At 33.8% G+C, this 19,257-nt stretch overlaps 1 protein-coding gene across 6 annotated transcripts in view; it reads left to right on the top strand.

Moving 5' to 3' along the window:
- The window catches only part of DMD (dystrophin), a 2,246,075-nt gene that overhangs the window by 898,483 nt on the left and 1,328,335 nt on the right, over positions 1 to 19,257 (top strand). For all 6 annotated transcript variants that reach the window (XM_055393453.2, XM_055393450.2, XM_055393451.2 and 3 more), the window contains 3 exons: positions 3,560 to 3,739; positions 4,032 to 4,160; positions 5,829 to 5,999. In XM_055393453.2, coding sequence (XP_055249428.2) covers positions 3,560 to 3,739; positions 4,032 to 4,160; positions 5,829 to 5,999 — 480 coding nt within the window. The remainder of the gene's footprint in view (positions 1 to 3,559; positions 3,740 to 4,031; positions 4,161 to 5,828; positions 6,000 to 19,257) is intronic.

The following is a 19,257-nucleotide window of genomic DNA, read 5'->3' as shown; positions in this document are numbered from 1 at the left end:
ACAGTCTTTAGTCAGTCTAAACCATCTAGTCCTTTATGGTAAACTCTGATTTCAAGCATTACCTCTAGCTTGAAGCCATTCACACTTATTCCAGCCATGAATTATCCTTTCCTCCAAATTATGTTCTTTCCAATATGATAGCAAAATGATTGCATTCCAACTTTTCTCTGCAGCTACACTTTAGATAACATTAGAGCAGAGTATACAAAGATTGCCTCCTTCTTTATCTCTGGCAGTGAATGACACAGTGTAGAGTGAGTGTTAAGCATTTGATGTTCATTGACTCATCAAAGTTGAAGTCTTTGCATCACAGAGCAAGATCAGCAAATTTCTTAAAATCTAAGATTTATTATTTGTAAGTCATGCCATTAATTCAGAATGCTTTTGTGGGGAAAATTTTTCAAAAAATTCAGTAAACAAGCACAATGTATTTCCTAACCCAAAATAGCATTTATACAAGTGATTCAATACTAGTTTGTTCTTGAATACTACATGTAAATGTTCAGCTTTAGGTTTTTTTTACAAAAGGAATGTAAATTTTCTCCTGAGTCACTTTTGGCCATAAGCAGTTGTAAACTACTACAATGATCACTGCTTTTTTACAAGTTCATATTCATGATGGTGCTAACTTCAGCATACTTGAGTTTGATAACATTGAAAAACCTGAAATGAAATCAAACATTAGTCCACATGTCTTGTTTTCTTATGCTCATTAACTGAATGAAGTCTCACTGGGCAGTTAACATTTTCTCTTGATAAGTAGCTGGAGAATTTGGGTAGATTTTAATGAATAATAGTTGTTTGTGACCCCTTAACTGTTTGCAACATTATTCCTTAAATTTAAAACTTCTCTGACGTCTTTTGAGATTTGGAAATTTCCATCGCCTGTCATCACTTTGGCTGACCTGGGAAGGGACAGATGTCTGTGTACATAACTTTTTATACCAAAGCTTAAACATAGTGTCATCTTTCTAAAGCTATTTTTAGAAAGGATTAGTGATCCAAATATAAATTAAGGTTTAACTTTGTGAAGTGTTACCTTTACGAATAAATGAACTCTAGTGACAAGGCAGTAGTTTGGAATACAGGAAGTATGAAATGATCGTTTGCATATATTTTCATGTTTTTTTCATACTCAAATATAAGTTTTATGTGGGTAAGGACTTTGTTTCTAGCCTTTTACTCACAGTATGTAGAACAATGGCCACCACATATAGTTGTAAAGATTGTATACTAACAAAGGGTACAGACAAAAGGAGTGAAAGGACTGAAATATAGTCCATGACACTCACAAGTCAAAATCCAGAAGCACTTTTTCTCCCCCAAAACAGCATTTCTCGTAATTTCATAAAAGATGCTGAGTAAAATCCCCTATATCTCTGCTGAAACAGTGATGCATTTAACAGGAGCTCAGTAGCATTTAGGATTAATGCGTGAAGGAATTCATTTTATGAACTGCTGTGCTCACTCATGTACAACAAATGACACCTACATTACAAATAATCCTCTGCGTGGTAGCTGATAAGTTCATTGAGCATTACTTACCTTAATTTCAGATATTTTTGCATTGAAAAAGATAAATACAAATAGAAAAGCCTATCTTAGAATTGAAGAAACAGTGATTGTCTTTTGTATAAAAATCAGTTTATACCCTCCTTTAGTCTCATTTAACCCCTTCCTTATTTGGTATTTGTGTGTGTGTGTATTTGTAGATTTATATATATTTCAAGTAGACTAGGGCCTGATAATATGGAGAAAAGGCAACCATAAGAATTATTTTGGTGTGTTACAAATATAGAAAAGGCATCTTGAGAACATCTAGAACTTGACTTGCTAAGGTAAAGACATCATTTTCATTCCAAATGATTTCTTAGCTGAGGTGTTACCCTAATTTCTATATCTATTAGTTAAACTTCTTGAGAGAGTATCTGTTTGGTTCAAACTTACCCACCAGGGAATATCCAACAACTGTATGTGGGTAAGGGAAAGATGGGGGAGTGGGTGGGGGAGGGGGGCGAGTAGAGGCAGGGAAATGCAAGAGGGTCACGTGGTTCACCGTGACACGTCACAAAAAAGGGCTGTAGATAGGGCAGACAGTAAACGTTTGTACTAGGATCAATTTCCCATAAACTCTCTACATAATTTCCAATACTGAATGTGCTTGTTTTTTGTTGGTTTTCTGTGAGCTGTAGTTTCTGGGAAGTGAGCAGCTCTCATATCTGTAACTCTTGTAACCCAGTCATTCGTGTGCCTCCTTTATGAGGATTCAGTGCGGCTGTGGTGCTGTTATCCCTCTGATAGGAACTCTAACTCAGTGTAAAGCCCCAAAGATCTGTTACTTATTTTTATTTTATATTGTACTATATTTTATTTATAGTGTTGTGTTTGTTTCAGGTGTATAGCAAAGTGATACAGTCATATATATATATATATATGAATTAACAAAAGCAGTTCCCGTCTTTTGATGGGGAATTCGTGGTTTATAATATAAATGGCATTATTTTGAGAGAGGGATAACTTAGGTAAGGCATTGGGTTTTTTTTTCTTTTTGCAGCTTGAGGCAGTTGTAAAATAACTTAATGTAGCTTTTTGCAACTGTGTATTCTATAGTATTTTTTTCATTTGGTGATATTTTAACTGTTAATGTTTATGGCATTGTGCTTTGTACCATTTATTAAATTTTATTAAAAAAAAAAGAAAATCAAGTCTTAGGAAGTGTTGGTGCTCTCTTAAGGGATTTTAATAATATTTCTTTACTTCTAACTGAAATTAAGCATATTTTTCAGTTATGTGTGTGAGCAACAAACCCTAGTGATATCAGTAGTTCCTGTGAATTTGCCACCAGTCACAGATAAATTTATGAAAGATAATTTTATATGACATTCTAGTCATTCAAAACACCAGTTGTGCTCATCACTACTTTAAAATTATCCTAAATGTCTGTTTCTAGATGTTATAGTTACGCATGTTAGGAAAGGAAACATTTATTGCCACCTCACAAATTTAAAAAATATATTTTCTATATTTTATTACAGTATAATTATTTTTATTTAAAATCTAGTATATCTAATTTTATGCTTTTGAAAACATTATTATGAGAAGGGATATTTAAATTTTGCCAGATGCCAAACAGGTTTGTGGCACTAAAAATCTACAAATTCCTGCTACAGCAATTCAAGAGAGAAAAAATTGCTGAATTTTCTAAAAGCAGTTGCTTATTGGTGGATGGGTTTTCCAAGATCTACATTTATCCAATACATATACAAATTAAGTAAATATAAATATGTTTAGATTGATAGTATGTATGATTATTATTAAGTGTATATAATCATAAATAAATATGACATCAATCATGTTTATGTGTAAATACATATCCATATATACTCAGTAAAGAACTGCAATATATAGGATATGATTTTCATCATTCCCAAAGATATGGTTGAAAGTTTAAACACTTGAAAAATCTTACCATAGTAACTAGATGCATAGTCATTTCAAAAGCATTAAATCTTAAGGCTACAATATATTATGTGAGCCTCAAATGCTGTTCTTTTTACAGGCTACTCAGAAAGAGACTGAGAAACAGAAGGTTCACCTAAAGAGCATTACAGAGCTAGGAGAGGCCTTGAAAACAGTTTTGGGCAAGAAGGAGACCTTGGTCGAAGATAAACTGAGTCTTTTGAATAGTAACTGGATAGCCGTCACATCTCGAGCAGAAGAGTGGCTAAACCTTTTGTTGGTAAGAGAAGAAGATGAAAGCTTTTCAACCCTTCTCTGTCATGAGAAAGACATTATATAAGCTTTCAATAATAGTCTTTATGTTCACAAAATCCTCAACTCCATGTAAACGTTGGTTCTTTTTCAGTATCTACATTATATTTTTCCATACTTATATTCTGTACGGAGATTGCACCTAAAAGTAATTTGAATGCTACTACATTTTTGTATTTTAGAATTGTGCAGAGTAGGAAAAATACTTAAAAATACTGTCTGCTTAATACTATGTCATGGTTTGTCTCTGTAAAATTAAGGAATACCAGAAACACATGGAAACCTTTGACCAGAATGTGGATCATATCACAAAGTGGATCATTCAGGCTGATGCACTTCTGGATGAATCTGAGAAAAAGAAACCACAGCAAAAAGAAGACATGCTAAAGGTAGCAAATAAGCTCTTATGATTAGTAATGTTCACACTACCCAACAGTTATATTAATCATCTTTGTCCTAAAAGATACCAGGGACTTCTTATTAAGAGTGAAAAACATCTTCCTCTCTTCCTTTCCCTCTCCCTCCTTCCTTCCTTTTCTCCTTTCTCCCTTAATTCCTTCTTTCCTTCCTTCCCTACTTCTTTAATTCAAATGAGAGTTCATGACTTACAAGAGCTCTGTGATCTGGATATCTGTCTATATTGATCTGTCAGCTAATTACACACAACTTAAAAACCTGATAAGAAAAGAATTCTTGGATTTATTTTGGTGTTATATGGCAAATAATGCCAATTTTAGTATTAGTTCTATATGCCTGTGCCTAACACAAAGATTAGTTTCATTGCATCATTCACAGCCCATCTAAATAAACACCAGAAGTCCAATGTGTATACATTTTGCCTATACAAAGCCTAAATCTTAGTAACAATACTTAGCTTTCATAAAACTGAACTTTTTATTCTTAACTACATGTAAAGTAGACATGGCTTTGTGTTCTCTTTTTGTGTCGAAACCAATTATTAGGATATCCTAAGCTGTCTTTCTTAGTGGAAACTTAGTCTTTACTTTAAAAAAAAAGTTTCCTGTAAAAAGATATGAGAGTTATAATATGCAAATATATTAATGGTATATTATATTTATTTGATGACATCTTTTCCAATTAAATAGGAAGAATTACATTTGAACAAATCTCATAAATTAAACAATGCCTTCCTCTGTTTTGTTGAAATTTTTAATAATTTTATTTGATTAGTGGGTTACTATTTAAAGAATCCTCAAACACTATAGCTTCTGTCTATAAAATTGATTTATTCATTTTTTATGAAATCAATATTTTCTACAGATTGCAATTCATTTGTAATGAAAAACTATAAATGTATTGCAGGCTGTGCCCCAAACATACTTGCTCTATTGTCTGTACCTTCTTTTGTTCTTCCTTCTCCCTGGATATGTAGGTAAGGGATGTCACCTTACAGAGAAATTCCTTCAGGGCCTTTGGAAAAATAGGAACTGAGTTATTTCACTCACAGCCTCTCCAACCCCCTCCGTCGGGCTCAGCTTTCCTCAGTCACTCTGTCTGTGACACAGAATCCCTATCTGTTAGAAAATCCTTTTTTTTTTCCTGTGGCAATCAATATGATAAAGCAAAAGGGAATTCATAAGTCCTCAGAAGGAATAGAAAATCGTTCTTCAGCTCCCTTTCTTCCTGAGCATGTGTTAAAGTTGTTCCACAGCTTTGAAATTGAGGAAAGGTACGACTAAATATAAGACACAACAATTGTTGCCGGTAATATAAAAAAATCAGGAAAACATCCCTTGTCCTTCTTCAGACTCAGGAAATGCTTTAAATAAACTTAGATCAAACTGAAGCAGTGACCTATTTTCCTGAGATCACACACATTCTCACTTTCCTCCTGTTTTCTGGAAGTTGGCTTTTTCATCCCTTGGTTTTCTTTGCATGTGTTCTTTTTCCTTCTCTTTCTCTCTAACCTTCTCTCTAGTTCTCTCTCTCCCTCTTTCTCCCCTCCCCCATCTCTTTTGCTTTCTCACTCTTTCGGTATCTTTCAACCTTCATTTAATTACTAACTTCAAGCCCTGTCTCTTGCTCACGGAATATAGCGTTTAAAGGCTGAACTGAATGACATACGCCCAAAGGTGGACTCCACGCGTGACCAAGCAGCAAACTTGATGGCAAACCGCGGCGACCACTGCAGGAAAGTAATAGAGCCCAAAATCTCAGAGCTCAACCATCGATTTGCAGCCATTTCTCACAGAATTAAGACTGGAAAGGTAGGAAGATCTGCTCCAAGGTGGAAACTAGTGATAAATGGTCTCTTGCGAAGGTTGCGCAGTACTCTGAAGGGGGCAGGCCACCCCCACAGCAAAGTTTTCAAAAGAAAAATGAAGGCCAAAATGTATTTAAAGAAATTTTACCACTGAATCTCATGGGAGATCAATCTGTCTCCCTTTCTCCCTCCCTAGCACCTGTGTCCCTCTCTCTCTGTCATTTTGTTTTTCCTGGCACAGCTCTTCTAGAACTGCGTTCTGCACTGGTTTATGTATGTACTTTCAGGGGTAACCTACAATACAGTAACAAATAGCATGCTGCAGGCCAACAGCAAAAAGCACAAAAGACATACATCTAAAGAAAGCACTACTGACATATTTTGCCAAATATAATATTGCTTGTGTACAATATGGAAGAAATAGCCAAAATGAGGCCTTGTATGTCTCTTGCATGATCTAGGGTTTTTGTACATCTTCACTGGTTGCACACATGTGTGTATACGTGTGTATTTTAACTTGCTCTTGCTAGTTGCCGATTCTTACTGTGAAAAAATCCATTAGATTATAATGGCATGCAAGCCATGAAGACAGATAACTGCAAAGCTTATATATCCTCATTTTTGTAATTTTATATGTCTATTTATACTTACTCTATTTAACGAAGAACCAGGGTATATGGAACTTTTGCATGAGAACCCTTTATATTTGTATAACATATAATGAGGGCAAAAATATTATAGGTAGCTTGCAAAAATATATAAACTCAGTATTCTTGAATTCCAGCTCTTTGGGAGAGTGTCAAAATGTAAGGTATTATCTCCCCAATTTATAAAGTGTGGTTTGACACATTTTTCAATATATATGACATGCTTTCAAATATAAAAATGTATGTAAATGAAATATGTGTGCTTATATATACAGATAATCGTTAGAAATAATCTTAAATGAGAATAACATTATTGCTGCATTTGTGAGTAAATGTGATGTGATATGTCAGGTAAGTTTTGATTCCTGAAAGTTAGAATATGTTTTAAAAATAGTTTTGATAATTATAGACACCCAGTAATAGCATGATTTACATCTTCTAAGGCACTACATGTATCACTGTTATATATAATAGCACATATAAAGGAATTCCTAAAATATATGGAAATATGATATAAAATTTAAATACTTTATTGCATGTGAAACAGTTACTCTTGAAAACTCTCCTACCAAAAGCAAAAAGGTATTCACTTACCTTAATTCATTTCTTCTTCTTTGTAATAGTTAACTTAATTAGTTCTGTTCATTTATATATTATTTTAAGCAGTGGTTCTCACCTGAAAAACACCTGACAGGCTCTAAAATTTTATTTTCAGTTCGTTGTGTTTTTTTGGTAAGAATTTACTCTGCTGTTTAAATAGACAATTGTTATTACTTCTGGAGATATCATTAGATGAGTAATAGCTGAACAACCAACAGTTATTTCAGTCATCTGAAAGATTAATGCTTCGTTACTAAGTTTTGTATTCTTCCCATCATACTTTTTAATAAATCACTGAGCTAGAGAATATTTAACGGCAGCCAGGGTATTATTTTCTTGATTTTTTTTCAGCAGTTAGATTGAGATAAATTATGTCACAAGATTGTGACTTGTATGTATTGAATAATAAGTAGAAGTCAGCCTGTGCCATAGAAACTGACAAACATAGCATGACCAACAGAAGTTTCTGAATTGTTCTACATTCTGTAAGAATGTGTCAGTATACTTCCAGATATCATGTGTCAGGTTAGTCACTTGATATGTTTCTTTTATTACTCATACTGAAGAAAAGCATATGAGATTTTAAATCAATATTTTCAACTATGTATTAATTGATGACAATCATTTTTACCTTTCAAAGTACTCCTTTTACTCTAAATTGATAGAGATGACTGGATGCAACAGTGACCTCATTTGGGGTCTTTGAAGAGATAATTAAACTTTGTCATCATGATGAGACAAAATATATGGCATTAGAACATATGTGATATTTTTCTTATTCATTCACTGTATCATCTAATATCATTGAGTGTCCATTGTGCTTGTAAGTATGGGAATATACAATAATGTTAAAGATACTTGCTTAAAAATACATGTCTACAAACACAAGTTAACTACTTATTCCAGTCATATCATATGCTTAACACTAGTACATCTTCATGGAGATTTTCAGTTAATAATGAGGTGGTCTCATCAATCACATAGTGTAATAGGAAGAACAGTGGACATAGGAGATGGAATTCTGAACTTTGTCAGCATTAGGCAGAACATGCGATCTCTCTGTAATTCCGTTTCAGTGTTTATAAGATATGGGGGTTGAACTAGATAAGTAGTTTTTGAAAGGAAATCTAGCCCACTCCCCCATATAAAATTTCTGGATTGGATTAGTTTCATTTAAGACTGATTAGTTGTAATAGTCCCTGATAATTCTAAACTTTGTTGGTGCAGTGAGACATGTAATGACTTGTATGTGCAGTGGTGGATTTCCTGGGAATAGCATTTGATCTCAAAGTCCAGTTCCTATTAGAATAGGGTTTCTGGAAGGTAAGACTTGTGTGGAGAATGACCTTAAGGTTGAGTATATGGGTAGTTTTCCCTTAGGAGAAAAACTTGGGAGAAATTTTACCATGATAAAATAGGTAGAAATCAATTGGGAGTGAATATGGAGAGAACTCAGTTTAAGAACTAATTTCAGGATCCTTTTAAAGGTCAACTAGAAAGGGCAATTGAGTAAAGCAGAAATTTACTGTGAGAACTCATTGATAATGTCTGGATTCACTATTTGGTGAAGACTTTGTATCCTGTGAGGACTGTCCATGTCAAGAAATTCCAAAGTCTAGAAAGTGATGTCTATTGGGTTCCTCAGTTTAGATTGGCTGAGAACTTTTCCATCAGCTGCAATTCTCAGCAGCAGTAATTGTAATTATATCAGTGAGAAACACTGTGGTGAGAGGAAAAGTTCTTAACTCCAAGCCAGAATACTTGGAGTGTGATCTTGGATTTGATCCTTCACCTCACAGAACCTCATTTCTGTCCAGAAAAGTAGTAAGGTTATGCCTATATTATCTTAAGCTCAAGATTGTGGTGAGGATCAAATGACCTAAGATATGTAAAATTATAAATTATATAAAGTGGTCAAAATAACTCATATCATTAATAATTTCCGTCATTATATTAGACTTAATGGCTGAATTTTGAGAGTTGAAATGAAAATTGACGCAAAAAAGAAATGGAGGAAAATGGAGGAATAACTGATACCTCTTTCTGGTCTCTGCTGGAATGAGCAGAGGCCAAGAACCTGTGCCTTTGCGATTTCCATTGCAAAGGCCAGCCTTACAGATTATCAAAGGAACCAATTTAAGAACTGGAAAGTTCTAATTGTCCCAAATAGGGTCCATAAAGTAAATGAAATGCTATCTCTTCTTATTTCATTTAGGTTAATCAGTAGTATCTTATGGCTTGAAAATGCTTAATCTCTCCTAGTATATATGAAACCAATTTGAGAAGATGGCAGTTTTGATGGGGAGGGTCAGAGTTATAAAAATCAATCAGCCATAATGTCAGAACCCTGGCTAAAGTTGATGGAATCATAGGAGAAAGACACCATTACTTAACTATTTTTTATTTAAGACCTCAGAACATGGTAGCATAGCATGCTGGTGGTTGCAGGGAATCCTATCAGCAAAAGAAAGTGACAAGAGAAAAAAGCTTGGAATGGGTAATAGGAAGGCGCAAGTAAACAGACTCCTTAGTCTTGTTGCTCTTGGAAGCTCTACTTGTCTCCATCATCTGAAAAACGGAGTTGGAGAGGACAGTCAACAATTTGAGAAAAAAGATATTTGAGGTAGATCTTAAAAAAATTAATAAAGGAGGGGTTAGAAAAAGGGAGGAATATGAATGAGCTCTTACCAATCATGTACTTTCAGGTCATGAAGTTTGGTACTGTGGAGCCTAAATGGTAAAGTAAGATGTGATGGATTCAAGTATCTTATTGTTTAATGGTTGAGTGAGATATATTCATGGATACTGGGCTGACAAAGAGTGTATGTTGAGTGGATTTAGCAGCCACTCCAGCAACCGATAAGAGGTGACAGTTCTGATAAATCTATGACAAAACCTCAGGAGCATATAGTATGTTCACTGGAGAGTAAGTTCAGTTTACTTATGGAATAGAGCATGGAGTACGAAACTTGGTGTGGGTGATAAGGCTGGAAAGGATGATGAGACATAGTTTGGGGAGAGGTCATAACAATCAGACCTATGATGTATGCTTAATTCAGTATGCATTGAGGATATATAGATTTTTGTTTTGTTTTTCATGCACTGTTGAAACATTACACCTGCAGGAGTTGTGAAGAAAATTCAACCGAATAATGACAGGAAGTAGGGAAACCAATTAGGGATCCATCACAGTTGTCGACATGAGAAACATTAAGAAACTGAAATAAAGTGGTATTTAGGGAATGGAAAAGAAGTGACTGTCTATAGAAGTGACTTTCTAAACTTTGTGTACCTGGAGGAATTGTTAAAACACAAATCATTATCCCCCTTTCCTGAAGACTAAGATTTAGTAGGCCTTGGGTGAGGGCTGGTCATTTTCACGGCCAACAGATTTTCAGATGTTATTGATGCTAATAATCTAAGAATCATACTCTGAGAACCAATGGTCTAGAAGCTAGGCTGAGAACTAGCCTATAGGTACATCACTATATATGAAGGCCAAGAAGATGATGAACTGAAAACTGAGTCAGGAGTGAATACTAACTGAGTGTGAAAGGCTGTCTCTGAGATAGAATAAAATTTACATCAATATATATTTGTCACATTGTAATAGTTTTAAAAGCATATTGAATAAACAAATTTTAGCTATGTCCTACTAATATAGCAATTATATTACTTTGTAACAAAATATTATGAAATTTATACACATAATTTCCTTAGATTGTGATATCTTCTAGAGATTTAGAAATGTTTCACATTTCTGTGGAGCTAAAATGTTATGTTATTGACTGTGTAATTGGTACTAAACAAAAGAAAGGTGAACTTGTTTTCTTATGTCTTCATTCTTTATTAAAATAGATTTATGTGCCATTAAGTTCAGTTCAGTCACTCAGTCATGTCCAACTCTTTGCGACCCCATAGACTGCATCACGCCAGGCTTCCCTGTCCATCACCAACTCCTGGAGCTTACTCAAAACCTCATGCCCATAGAGTCAGTGATGCCATCCAACCATCTCATCCTCTGTTGTCCCCTTCTCCTCATGCCTTTAATCTTTCCCATCATCAGGGTCTTTTCCAATGAGTCGTTAGGTATTATGTGCCATTAGGTATTATATACAATATGTTCCTTAATTTCCATATGGGTCTTAAAATTGCTTTTGAAATCCACGTAGCAGTATGTGTGTGTGTGTGTGTGTGTGTAATTACAACATGAGATTTGAACGATCTTCCATCACATATGCAAATATTCATAATATTATTGCTGTAATATTATAAAGTGTCAAGATTTTGATCTCCAATCAGTCCAATCCAATCAGTGTTAGCAGGTGCAAAAGTAATCATTCTTTGCACCAGAGAGTTTTATATATGTGTATCTGTTTATTAATATACATGGCTATAAGAGAGCCAGTGAGTTTTTCATTTAGTGTAGAATATATCAGGAAAAACACATGGTTGCATCTAATTTTATCTTAAATAGTGGCTTAATATGTGAAAAGTATAAATAAGGATATCTTAGATATTGTGACCTTCCCAAACACCAGTGGGAAGTAAGTAATCCATCTTATGAATGTGACCTAGGAAATCTAAGATTCAATGGATTTGAGAATTTTAACTGAAACTCAGTTTTCAGTAATCAGCTTTATCAATACAAATACATTTATCTTTTCCCCCTTTGTAGTCTATTTCTAAATTAACACTTTCTCTGACAAAGGAGAACACTGTCTGTTAATTGGTACAGGTCTTCTTGTTGTACAAATATGTTTTTAGTAAAATTTTCTACAAAGATATTATTTGCTGCTAAGTCACTTCAGTCGTGTCCGACTCTGTGCGACCCCATAGAAGGCAGCCCACCAGGCTCCCCCGTCCCTGGGATTCTCCAGGCAAGAACACTGGAGTGGGTTGCCATTTCCTTCTCCAAGATATTATTTAAAAAGGCATAAATGAAAACTTAGATAAATATATATAGCCATCACATAATTTTAAAGTATTATGTATGTAATAATCACAGTCAAAATCCACAAAAAATAAATACCCAGACAGAGTTTGTACTACTCTACCTGCTATTTATTTCACTGAAATAAGCAAGAAGTTAGCCTACCAACAGAATTTCTATATTAACAACATTTTTTGCACATTTGTAATATCCTATCTCTGTAACAAAATTAGTTCTATTGGAACTTGGATAACACATTCCTTTTGTGATCATTTACAGTGTTTTCAAAGTAGTTGTTAATTGAGTTTGGTGAGCAGGGTCATTTGCTAGAACTAACTGGGTCTTATTAGCATGACATTTAAAATGATTAAAGCGATTTGGTGATTTCTGATCGAGATACTTTAAAAAGGCAAATGATTCCTCCAATCAGTCAACAAATGTAAAAGGAATTATTCCTTGGACCAGAACTTTCAGATGTTTATCGGAGGTTGTGAGAGAGCCAGTGAGTTGCCCTATTTCTCCGTTAGATAGCCTGGTTAGAAAACGTTAGATCCTAATTCATTGCTTTGTCCACTCCAACATGCTGACTTTCAGCATAGCTTCTTATCTCTAGTTGTATCATCAGATAATTTTTTGTTGGTCTATTATGCTTTAATATAAAAATGTCTAGTCTCCCTTAAAACAATGATTTTGGTACTTCTTTCTATTAAAAATAATTATAATTAAACAAAAACCAGAAATGGGAGATGAATAAAAGAATGAAGGGAGAAAAGAAGAAAGAAACAAGAAAAAGAAAGTTTTCCAACTGTAATATTTTTAATTCATCAGTCTCCCCCTATATTTTAGAGTTAAGTCCTTTCTTCTGCTATTTCAGTTGCTATTATTAAACTCATATAATCATGAGATAGAAAAGTATTTCAAGGTATTCTCAATAAAAAGTAGAAAGTGTGATGATTATTGACCACCAACATGTCTTAATCAATTAGTGTATTTTATATCCAATTATGAAAGTTGTGACCATGGCGTTAATCTTATCAATTCAAAACCAACAGATATACTATGTAATGTCTCTTAATTAGCTTTACAAATTTGGGAAGTTTCCACAATTTCACATTTTTATACTCACAGCATCAAAGATAAGCCAGTATCTGATCTAATATTAAAGAATGCAGCCAATGAAATGTCAGTTATCCAAGTCAGTTTGTTTTATCTTTAAAATATTATGTCTTATGTTCCTTGGACATATCTCTTATGAATTTAAAATAAATCAATGAATAAATCTACAAACTACTTTACCTGATTACCTTTGTTTTAGATAGATCTTTCAGTACACTTATTTCCCTTTGTAAGTTTTCTTTCTTCTCCAGATATTTTTATTTGAAATAACTCTTTATATCATATCAGCACTGTGTCTTTTCTGTATCATAGGATGTTACTGATCCTTGAAACTTTATTCATTTTGAGTTCCATAAGTTATTCTTATTTAATTTTAAATCTATACCAATATTGTAATGATTAATAAATTTTCTAAGCTGCAGGATGGAAAGAGGAGACTGGTTTGAAGCAATTTTAAACCAATCTGTAGCATTTGGAATATTCATTTTTAATTCAGGTTTCAGTGTAATTTGAATGTAGTGGTCATATATCATGATTACTAAGATTACATAGTCCATATTAACAAATGTTTACTTTGCTCTCTGTGTAAACACAGTCTTTATTATGTTAGTGTACCTATGCATATTAGATATAATATTTAATCAAAAGAAAGCTTACATTTTAAAAATGATAAAGTGTATCTGAGTAATTTTGAATGCTTCCAATTTACAATGAATCAATTTGTAATTGATTTTGCTTTTTTCAGTCTGTTGTTGTTTGTTAACTTGTTATATAAATCACCATTAATGCTAAAACTTTAACAAAGCCTTAAATTTCATTAATCTTAAATCATATAGCAAAGCACAATTAATAGCTGTTAAGCACTCTGAAGCCACATTAAAAATCAAGGAAAACAAAGTGTTGTCTTTCTCAGTTTCTCTGTCTCTTCTTTCTTTTGTGTCCGTTGATCTATCTGTTTGATTATTAAACTACCGTATGTTTTACTTTATTTGTATTTTGTATGACTACACAGTCATGCTAAAGCTCTTAAGATGAAAAGGTAAGTAAAAAATTAAATCGTACAAAACCTATGCCTGGTTTGTACTTTCTGCTGAGATATTATAACTTTTTATTATTATTTTCTATGTATTCTAAAGCTTATTTTGTGTGCACTGTCAGAAGTATGATTTAATTGTGATTCTAGTTCTTCTTTGGTCATATACTTTCTGTAAAGTCAGTAGAATTAATGTATGCTTAAAAGAAGATGATTTATCTACCATTGATTTCAATTTACTCAAATAATTTGTCATAATACTGAATCAAAGAGGCAGGCCTTATATACTTTATCTGACTTAAACTTTGATGACTCACCAATGAGCTAGTAAATTATGATTGTTTGCTTACCCTTCATTTATTTTATAAAATTCCACAAGAATTACAGATTACAAAGCCAACAAAGACCAAAGAATAACATGTAAAACTTTTATTGGTCAGAGAAGTCATGACCTAATGGTGAATCAGTGAACTCTTAAGGAAAAGCAATTGAATTGTCCCAACTTCTTGAAAAATATTAATTACATGGATGTCAAATTGCTGGTCTTATCCTGCCAATAGCATAGCTTAAATAACTGAGTTGAGTAGGTATGATCATTTTGGTTATGAAATTAGTTACTGAATAATTTGATCTATTAGATGTTCTAAAATTAGTACTTTATAAAGCAAGCACATTTTATGTTTAAAAAATGAGTTCCTTTTTGCTATGGAAAATACACAATGATATAAGATGTATTCGCAACTTTAGGAGTTAAAAATCTACTGGGGAGACAAAATATAAACCTTTGAATGTTAAATACTATTACATTCTAGTATGTAAATACATACTGCAACACAATCTAGGATTACACATGAGGAATAGAGACTCCTAATAAAACCTCTCAAACCCATTCACATAAATGTTCCTATCTCTAGGGCTTCCTGAAAATCCCCATACAAAACATGTCTGAATGCAGGTAAATGAGATGGACATTATAAAAATTATCCAAATCCACTAAAATTTACTAAATAAAACATCAGCATTTTAACTCCTGTTAATAAAACATTACTTCTGTGAGATATTTCATACTAATAATGAACTTTTGGTTCTTCTCAATGTCATAATCATAATAGTTGCTGTTGATCTGTACTGTGGCTATTGTGGCTACCATCAATAAAGTAGCCACAGACTACATATGGTTATTGAATATTTGAAATGTGGCTACTCCAAATTAAGTTGTGCTATAAGTGTAAAATATACTGTGGGTTTTCAATTCTTCATATGAAAAAAAAGTAAAATACCTTATTAATAATTCTATAATGATTATAAGTTAAATAGTATTTTAGATATATTCAGTTCAGTTCAGTCGCTCAGTCATATCCGACTCTTTGCAACCCCATGAATCACAGCACGCCAGGCCTCCCTGTCCATCACCAACTCCCGGAGTTCACTCAAACTCATGTCCAAAGAGTCGGTGATGCCATCCAGCAAATACTAAATACATCTGATGCTTTTCACTTTTTAGTATGGCAACTAGAACATTGAAAATTAAATATATGACTTGTGTAATATTTCTATATGGCTGCATATCTCTTGTAAACAAAGATCTTTGAATTTAGAGGAGAGAATTTACTGTAAATAGATAACATTTTAGGCAATTATTCATGTGAAAAATATCTTATTTCTAACATATACTCTAATATACCTAACACTGGAATGGGTAGCCATTCCCTTCTCCAGGTGATCTTCCCAACCCAGGGATTGAACCCAGGTCTCCCGCATTGCAGGCAGATTCTTTACCAGCTGAGCCACCAGGGAAGCTATGCATCAGTATCCTGCATCTATTTATATACTTTAAGCAGTGAGACACTCACTACTTTAAAATGAGTGCTTTAAAAAGACAAAAAAAAAAAATGCAGCACTAATTAGTTGTTTTTATTTTAAACTAAAATTCAGGCTCCAAGTAATTTCTACCATTGATTCTAGTTGTTCACTTTGGAACCACACAGAATAATTAAAATCTCTAATCCACGTAATAGATTTTTTTAAGAAACAAATCCACGGTAGTCTTTGATCAGGAAATTTAGATACTACACATACTACTAATGAAATCTAAGTTTACATTATCTTGCTTGAATAATTCATAACTAAGTACTAGTGTTTCTGAAAATCTATTTGTATCTACCTATATTATTTTTGTACCGAGTGCTATCATGTTGCTGCTAGCATTTGGCCAGCAATTAGTATATATCCACGCATGAAGTGCTGGCTATTCCAGTCTCTTCAATTTTATACAATGGAAATTGTGTTATTTAAAATTCCAGGTCATTCAAGAGCTCCTTCAAATTTTTCTTCCACTATTCCATGATTAGTCATGCATTCACTTAGTTTTTCATTTATGAGTGCCTTCTATGTACCAGAAATGACTCTAGGTTGAACAAGACAGACAGATTACTCATCTTTATGGGATGTTTGTGGAGCTCATCCCTCTCACCATGTATTTTTTACATACTTGTTGATCTCCAGATAATTCCTGATGAAAATACTGCACAGGGCAGAACTGGTGGAAAGCCCTTTGTCATCCTCCTTGACCCCACAGTATTGATGCAGATTGATTAAATTTTGTTGTTAAGAATAATATGACTTTACCAAACTGGAGTGACAATTTTTCCATGTTTACCATTAGAATTCCATGATTTTGTTAAATAAGTTGTTAAAAATGCCCTGTCAACAAGTGTTTATTTTATCCTTCATAAACTGGACGTTTTCAAAAGAGGAAGATATTGACTTGAGCCAATGGATGGGTGCAAATTTGAGGGGAAACAGTAAGAGCCAATATCTATTGAGCCTTTGTTACATACCAAACAACATTCTAACATATTTGATCCTCATAAAAGCTCTATGAGGTAGCTATTCTTCTTATCCTCATGTTACACATAAAGAAACAGAGGCTCAAAGAGGAAATAACTTGCCCCAAATCCCTCAGCTGCTCAGTGTTGGAGCTCAAGTCCAATCTAGCCATTCTCTTGCAGGAATTTTAGGCTCTTCACCAGAAGGTGAAAAACATTCTAATCCTTGAGGGAGAGATACTAGGAGTTCACCAATAGACCTGTAAGAAAGAGTGGATATGGAACATTTAAAAAAGGTTAGAAAGGTCCTTGGGACAAGATTAAGGGGGAGCCTTGACTATCATGCTGGAGTTTGGACTTTATTTGACTTGTACTTCTTGAGCAGAGAAGCAACATAATGAAAGCTGTGGTTTTGGAACATATTGACCTGATTACAGCCCACAGCATAGAACTGGTGAGGTGGGAAGCATTGTACATCTATCTGTAAGGAGATTTTTGCCATAGGTCTTGTGTGAGAACTAGGAGAGGTGGTATCTCAGAAAAGAAAGCAAGCAATTCATGGTAAGTGAATGGACAAGTATTTGGTATTTATTAGACAATAGAGTGATGTGTTGGAAAATAGCATGACTTATGTTTTAGACTTGGATGACTGAAAAAAATGACTTATATTTACATAACTAGGGAAGTTAATGTTCTGAGCAGTTCTGAGCAAGATAATAAGCTCATTTCTAGACATGTTGAACTTCAAGTGAGTAATCAGCTGGCTATGGAAGAGTCTAGATTGGAATTGAAAAGTGAAGTCACAGCTAAAGATGAATGTCAGATATTATGAAAGTTGTATTTAAGTTTTGGAAGACAGTACTATTAGGGAAGGAGTAGTGAGTTATGAATGCCCAAGTTCTTAGCCTTTGAAACTACTATATATGAATATATGGAGAAAGGATGAACTAGAGAGGAAGTGCGTGTAGGACTAAATCAGATTATCCATTATAGAAAATGGACCCATGTTATTTTGATATGCAAGTACTTAAAAAGTTATTTTAGGTTTAATTTATCTTCATATATTCACAAAATCATATATATATATAAAACAATGCAGTTACTCTTATTAAATCTTAGGAAATGTGAACAATAACTCAATAACGTCAGTTCAGTTCAGTTCAGTCGCTCAGTCGTGTCCGACTCTTTGTGACCCCATGAATCACAGCACGCCAGGCCTCCCTGTCCATCACCAACTCCTGGAGTTCACTCAAACTCATGTCCATCGAGTCGGTGATGCCATCCAGCCATCTCATTCTCTGTCGTCCCCATCTCCTCCTGCCCCCAATCCCTCCCAGCATCAGAGTCTTTTCCAGTGAGTCAACTCGTCGCATGAGGTGGCCAAAGTATTGCAGTTTCAGCTTTAGCATCAGTCCTTCCAATGAACACCCAGGATCGATCTCCTTTAGAATGGACTGGTTGGATCTCCTTGCATAGACACCGTCAAATTAATACTGTGTAGTTATAATAAGGCTATTATTCTTTACCTTTACAATATATAATATATGATTTTCAAGTATAGAAGTATGTTAATAATAGAGATTGGAATACCATTCAAGTGCCTATTTGTAATACTTCCAATCTGTACTGATTCTAGAACATATTATTATATTTCAGATATTTATTAGGATTTAAAAACTAGTATTGAAAATAAGGCACTTTAGAAAGACTCCATAAATCCTCTCTGGCATGTGTACAAGTACCTAGAAGATAAGTGTTTATTCATGTTTCCTGTGAGAATTTTTTCTTGTAAATAGCATTCAATGGTTCACTTTTTCATTAGTAACTAAATATCTTTAGATATTCTTTTTTCCTTGAACTCATTCCCATGTTGTCCTCTAGGAGATACTGTGTAATAAAGAGTAAGACTAAGCCTAGGAATCTGTTGGGGAGGAGTGGGGGTAGGGGGGACCAACTTGATGAATATGCCATACTGGCATAAGACACTGGGTCATTCCTAAATTATTTTTTCAAGTGGAAAATGTTTAGCTCTAAAGAAAATAAGATTTTTATTTGTCACATGTGAGTTTTCCAAAGCTATCAGATATAAAATATTTTCTAGTATT

Source organism: Moschus berezovskii, chromosome X, assembly GCF_049115385.1.
Source record: "Moschus berezovskii isolate FMDL1 chromosome X, NW_MosBer_1.0, whole genome shotgun sequence".
NCBI classification, from domain to species: domain Eukaryota; kingdom Metazoa; phylum Chordata; class Mammalia; order Artiodactyla; family Moschidae; genus Moschus; species Moschus berezovskii.
Note: the sequence above shows the minus strand (reverse complement) of the source record. Positions and strands in the feature narration are given on the sequence as shown.